The 6,000-nt window shown below is 42.4% G+C and overlaps 1 protein-coding gene across 9 annotated transcripts in view; it reads left to right on the forward strand.

Moving 5' to 3' along the window:
- ABLIM1 (actin binding LIM protein 1) overlaps positions 1-6,000 on the forward strand; it is a 284,673-nt gene that overhangs the window by 234,453 nt on the left and 44,220 nt on the right. For 8 of the 9 annotated variants that reach the window (XM_081823453.1, XM_081823450.1, XM_081823448.1 and 5 more), the window contains exon 8: positions 1,671-1,729. In XM_081823453.1, coding sequence (XP_081679579.1) covers positions 1,671-1,729 — 59 coding nt within the window. Of the gene's footprint in view, positions 1-1,670; positions 1,730-4,141; positions 4,226-6,000 lie in introns of all 9 variants that reach the window. The other variant, XM_081823457.1, reaches the window with a different exon arrangement.

The following is a 6,000-nucleotide window of genomic DNA, read 5'->3' on the forward strand; positions in this document are numbered from 1 at the left end:
TCTGCACGTTCACATGGTTCTGGAACCTGAATAGAGAGTGATTTCAAGCTGTGCGCAAATAACAGCGCAGTAATACTACAAATAAACAACTATCCGTTAAGAAGGGCTATCCTCAGAATTCCAGGGATTGTTGTAAATGTCTTCAGGCGCTCTTTGCCTGCCCTCTCGACACATCCTTGAAGAATGAGTAGTTCATCTTCCTCAGCATCTGGTACTCTCCCCGAGTCGCAGTCCTTGTGTGTCTGACCTCTGGAGAACAGTGTGACACTGTGTGCAAACCCCGTGATCTGGCCAAGGGCTCCCACTTGAACCTTCGCAGCGAATGCTGCTCCTGGGCCCACCCCTGACCCTTGGCTCTCCACATTAAGAGGATTTCCTGTGCTTTGTAGCCAGCCTCAGAGTAAATGCTAACGCTGAAAAGAGTATGTGTCTGTCTGGTTTGTTTGTTCCATTTTCCCTTTTTTTCTTTTTTTTGGCTCTGGGTTAAGCAAGATAGGAATGATTGTTAAATAGGGATTAAAGTATTATTCTGATATAAAAGGTATTATCCTTGTCGTGAATATTATTTTAGCTATTTTAGCTCAGTAGTATAAAATAATTCAAGAGTTACTTTAATTTGGTGACTTTTTAAGTACACACAGATGGTTGCTTGAAGAGATAAAGATTTAACAATGATGTGTGGGAAGTCTGATATTCATACCGAGACTTATTAAATTTATATCATTTACTTGCTGCTTTCAACTTAGTAACTTTATTTGCTAAAGTCTTATCTAGTGCTCCTTCGGTTCTTCTGCCCATAACCATATTTGAACGTGTCCTTATGTGAACATAGGACTTACATACAGGTCTGACCCACAACTGTATAAATGACATATATATCTAGGCATACAAAATCATATCAGTGGGCCTGGATTCTTACAAGAGCTTTCTGTGGGATTTAAGTGTTTTGCTTAGTTCTGTGATGCGGGCACCATTCCAGGGAAGGGCTTCATATTCAGAGAAGGTGAGGCATTGACTCAGGGACAGAAAATGACACTTAAGTAGTAATTTCACTCGTTTGAGAGTGGAGATTTTTTGTTTTGTTTTGTTAATTAAAAGGCTAACAGTTAAAGAAAACTTCTGCATTTGTAACATAACTTTCGACCTTTCTACTAGTTGGCTTGGTTTTCCATATCTTTGTAGATGACTGTGTGTAATTGGATCAACAAAAAATTCAGTGAGTTTTGCTTCTGGATATAGACTATTGGGTTTGACTCTATTTCCCTTATCTAAATTGCTTGGTTGTTTTGATGTTCTGTAAACATGGTTTATGCCTTCTATTTAAATTAAATACAGCCTATAGTAAGCACACAGACATGACTTTTAAAGGATAATATGGTCCAAAACAACAGCAACAACACTCAGTCAAGAACTAAACATCTCTTGCATCACAACACTCTTGCGCCCGTTAGTGGTATCTGTGGTCTAGAATTGTGACCTTTCTAGAGCAAGCTCAGACTGAATGAGGAAAACTCACCTGGAGATTAGAGCTGTCATAATTCACTTGGGCCCATAATTCACTTGGGCTCTAACACTCCCCCCTGATAGAGAGAGAAGGATATGAAATGTTCTCAGAAGTTCTGGCTTCTTTCCATTTCCTTTAACTCTTTGTGGGCATTGTGTCTTTCCAGGTTCCACCGTTTGGCATCCCGACTGTAAGCAATCTACCAAGACTGAGGAAAAGCTGCGGGTAAGGAAACAGAGCTGTGATGCCAGATGCATTTGCTGGCTGGCTGTGCCCTCGCCACTAATTCTCAGGGCTGGAGTTTTGGGGAAATTACTTTTTCATGACTTTCTTTTTTTTCTTAAGAGCAGATCAAGTTGAAAGCCCATTTGGCCAGGGAAGGAGGTTCCTTTCCCTCGAATGTTAAACCGATTGTGGTTAATGCTTCCCAATGCTTGTGTTGGAGAAAGTAAGCCTTGCTTCACTAGCAGGTTCATAGGAAAGCATTCAAGGGAACAGTCAAACCACACAGATGGGAAAAAATGATACAAGTTCTAGGTCCAACATCTGGGGACCTCACCAGACGTTTTTGTACTTAGTCCATAATGTACCACCCCGACCCAAACTCTGCATCCATGGTACATTTTACTCACCTCTTAAGTCCAAATTCACTGAGTAGCCTCTGTCTCCAGAAGCTGATGGTTTGTCAGATAAAACCTTTAGGGAAAACAATGATGAGCCCAGAAGTGTCAATGTGAATAAGCATCCTGGTAACTTAACTCTTAGGTAACATCAAAATGTTTTAGTAACTGTCCTTGAACATTAAGCATTTGGGTAAAAGGATAGACCCTCTTCACCTCTCACTTCTAAAACCTTCTCCTGGTCTTATTCAGCCCTGACAACACCTCCAGATGACACTATTTTATGTGTTTCAGAAGCAAAGAGCCGTACACGCTTATAAGTCAGTATCATAATCTGTATCCTATTCAGATGCCCCTAGTTTTTCCCTTGGACTGTGAAATATTTTCTGAGCAATAATCACACCGGATCCCAGTCCACACGATCCCAGTCTCTCGGGTTAGCTGACTTAGTGGTATCCTTGGAAAAACTGTAGTTTGACTGTGTTCCACTTGGCATCTCAGGGAAAAGAATGGCCTGAATTTATTTTGGAAGCCAAACTCTAGAGTGTGATATCAGATCTGCCATTAGTAGGTGTAAGCAGCTATGCATTGTAACCCCATTGGCATCATACTCTTATGGGAAAGAAAAGAAAACCCTATTTCTCAGAATAATGGAGTAAAAATAAAACAAACTGAAAAGGAATTTGTCCACCAATATCAGGATGGTTTTGGTCTCCATTTCAGAATAACAGCTTCAGCTTGAGCATGTGTGTAAAACCCTCAAGTCCATCCGCCAGGCAGGTGCACACTGGAACAGTCACCCATGTTGGGCACCAGAGTCTGAGATTTTTGAGGAACTGTGGATGCTTTGGAAATGGGTTATCTTTATAAAATCCTAGAACATTAAAGATAGTAGTTGTCACTTTTATCATAAGAATGTAAAATTCATAGCATAGGTTGGGGATGCTGCCCAGAAACCACCCAAGTAGCTAGTGGTTTATACTGTCTCTACAGTGTTGCGCTCAGTTTTTTGAATAATCATTTTCACTTCATCCCTGATGAAGTCTTTTGGGAGATGAGGAGAAGAATGCTAATGAGACCAGACTGCGTGGAATGTGTGCCTTTTCTCTGTAAGGATTGCTTGAGTTTGCAGATAGTGTGTCTAAAATGATATTTAAAAAAGAAAGGAAAAAAACCTCTCTTGATTGCATCTTGATAGAACTCTCTGGATAAACTTGTGAAAACAACTAGTGAAATACTTCTACTCTTTCTGGCCAAGAAGAGCTGTTAGTTTTTCTTCCTTTAGTAAAGTTTTCCAGAAAATTCCAAAACTTTTCTCCTAAAGCCAACATTCAACCACTTGGGAGGTCAGGCCAACCCTCAGCTTGCTCACCTTTGGGAAGCCCAGTAGTGTGTAGGATGCACACCAGAGGGGAAGAGGTTCCAGTGTGCCCTGAGTGGGATATATGCTGACGTTGGTGGGGTTTAAAGGGGAATCGGTTTTTGAATAAGGGAATAAATGTTGTTCTCTCTTAAGGGTGTGTCTACAGATCATAGACATTGAGCCAAGATTTCCAAGCCTTTCACAGGGTATCACATCAGTGCAGTTACCATAGCAAAATGAAAATGTTTTAAGACTCTTTGTGCAACCCCACTGAGTAATCCACATTCTTGGTATTTAAGAACTCACAGGCCATTTATAATGATAGATTCTTAAGGACATCTCTCAGTGGCTTCACTGGCTTCTTACTCTTCATATATAAAAATGTCTAAGCTGAAATAAATGGAAGGGAATCATGGGGTGTTAGAATGTAGGTAAATAAACTGTAACTTGAAGACCAGTAAATATGCTTTTACACATGGGCCCTCAAACACATACACACACACACACACACACACACACAACTTTAAAGCGATGCCCCTTGACAGTTACTCTCAGATTCATTTTCCCAAAGGTTTTGTTTTTTTTTTTGTATAGTGTTTCTAAACTGAAGATATTTCTTTGTTCATTCTTCCCTTTTTTCATGTTTTATGGCAGCTGTCAAACACGCATCGTTCTTCATCCGATTTCTTTTATCCCAAAAGTCTGGTTCGACGCACAGGACTGTCTCCGTCTCTGCAGGTTGGCGCTGTGTCTAGACTGAGGCTTCCAGCCGCTGTCCTGGCCCCAGGCTTCTGTCGCTTGTCCTCTCCGTGCTGCTTTTCCCACATAACTTCTCTGGCTTCTGCAGAGGCAGATGCTTTTTCTCACCCCACAGAGTGCATCTCACGTTCTGATTCTGGCTGTTTTCTGAGTATTGTTTTCATTTAGAGTACTGGCTAAAGCGTTACCATCATTCAAGTGAGCACATTAGAAGCTCCCCTTTTGGTCCTGTATTTACACATTTGTTCGTTAAACAAATATTGCCAGGCACCCAGGTATAGTGAGTGCTAGGCTGGATGCGCTAGACCTAGACTAGCAGGGAAGACAGATAAATAATAGATAAATAATTTATAAAATGGTGTAGAAACATATCATAGATCTGGGAACATCAGGTGAGAGAAAGGATCTCAAGGGGCACTTCCTGGGGAAAGTGGACTTTGAGTTGAATTGTGGAGGTTGGTTGAGATGAGCACACGTGTAGATGACAAGAAAGGGGTGGGGCTGGCGAGGAGCAGCACAGAGCCAGGGGAACCCAGTGCTTGGGGAGGGAGTAGTTCGGCTCAAGAAAGCAATAGGGAAGTGAGAAAGGAAATGAGAGGGACCAGGCACCTACTTTGCAGAGGCCAGGGAATTTAAATATCCTGTCACGTGCTCTCCCTAAGAATCCCTGTGAGGTAGCTGTCCTTGCTCCCATTTTACAGGTGGAGAGACTGAGACCCATCAGAGTTAAGTAATTTCCCCAGAGTTAGCCCACCGGTAAGCGGAGGAGTGAAGATTGGAAGCCAGGTCGCTGAGTTCGTAACTCGTGCTCTTTCCACTACACCACAGGGAAACTTAGGAAGACAGGAGGGGAGCACTGCATACTGGCTAAGTCTGATGTGTTTGAGAAAGAGAGCAAGCAGCATGACCTGTAGGACTGTCCAGAAGCCAGGAGAGGGCTCAGCCAGCAATGAAGAGGAGCAATGAAGCAGGAGATGGTGCTCCTGGAGCATACTTGATCTTTTTCAGGGCCCTGAAAATCCGTTGATAACTTTCCACAGCCCTGTCTCGGCCCAGAGGAAACCCATTTTTTTAGCCCTGCTCACAATTCAAGATTACAACATAACACTTTAGTCTGGGCTCTGTGTGTACACCTTTTGTCTGTGCCTGCTAGGACAGCGCCAAGGCTGACGACAGTTGCTGAGTGTACTTTTATTAAAACTTTACCTTCTTTCTTTAAATGGTTTGGAAGAGAGTTAGAGGTATATACATTTATAGACGTCAACCCCCTAAGGTTCTTCATCTGTAGGATGAGGTCAGCCCACGGCGCTCCCCAGGCATCAGCAGCAAGACTTAATTGCTGATTCCAGGCCTTGGGTGCGTTGTGCTGGTCCACGATATGGGTTACACTCCCGACGTGTATTTGTCATTATGATCTTCATTCTGTCCTAAAGCTCATTCAGCTCCAGTGACGGAGTTTTCACATGCAGTGAAGTTACAGTCTCATGAATCCAGTGGGACAGCCGAAGATGGTCCCCACTGCAAATGAGTGTTGCTCAGGATTAGGACCTCTATTTGGCAAGAAGTTGCTTTTTCATAATTTTGGGGTCCTTTTTCCAAAAGTATACTTTATAACTCAAATAGTGTTCTCTTTTGTTAGCCTGAGGCTATAACCAACTGATGCATTTTCATGACTTAAACAAAAATACCGTCATCAAGTGTGAGATTCTTTGGTTTGGTCCAGACCCTTAAGTTTAAAAGATGGGGAGCCTCTT

Source organism: Leptonychotes weddellii, chromosome 6 (genome assembly GCF_054177405.1).
Source record: "Leptonychotes weddellii isolate Sample4059 chromosome 6, ASM5417740v2, whole genome shotgun sequence".
Classification (NCBI taxonomy): domain Eukaryota; kingdom Metazoa; phylum Chordata; class Mammalia; order Carnivora; family Phocidae; genus Leptonychotes; species Leptonychotes weddellii.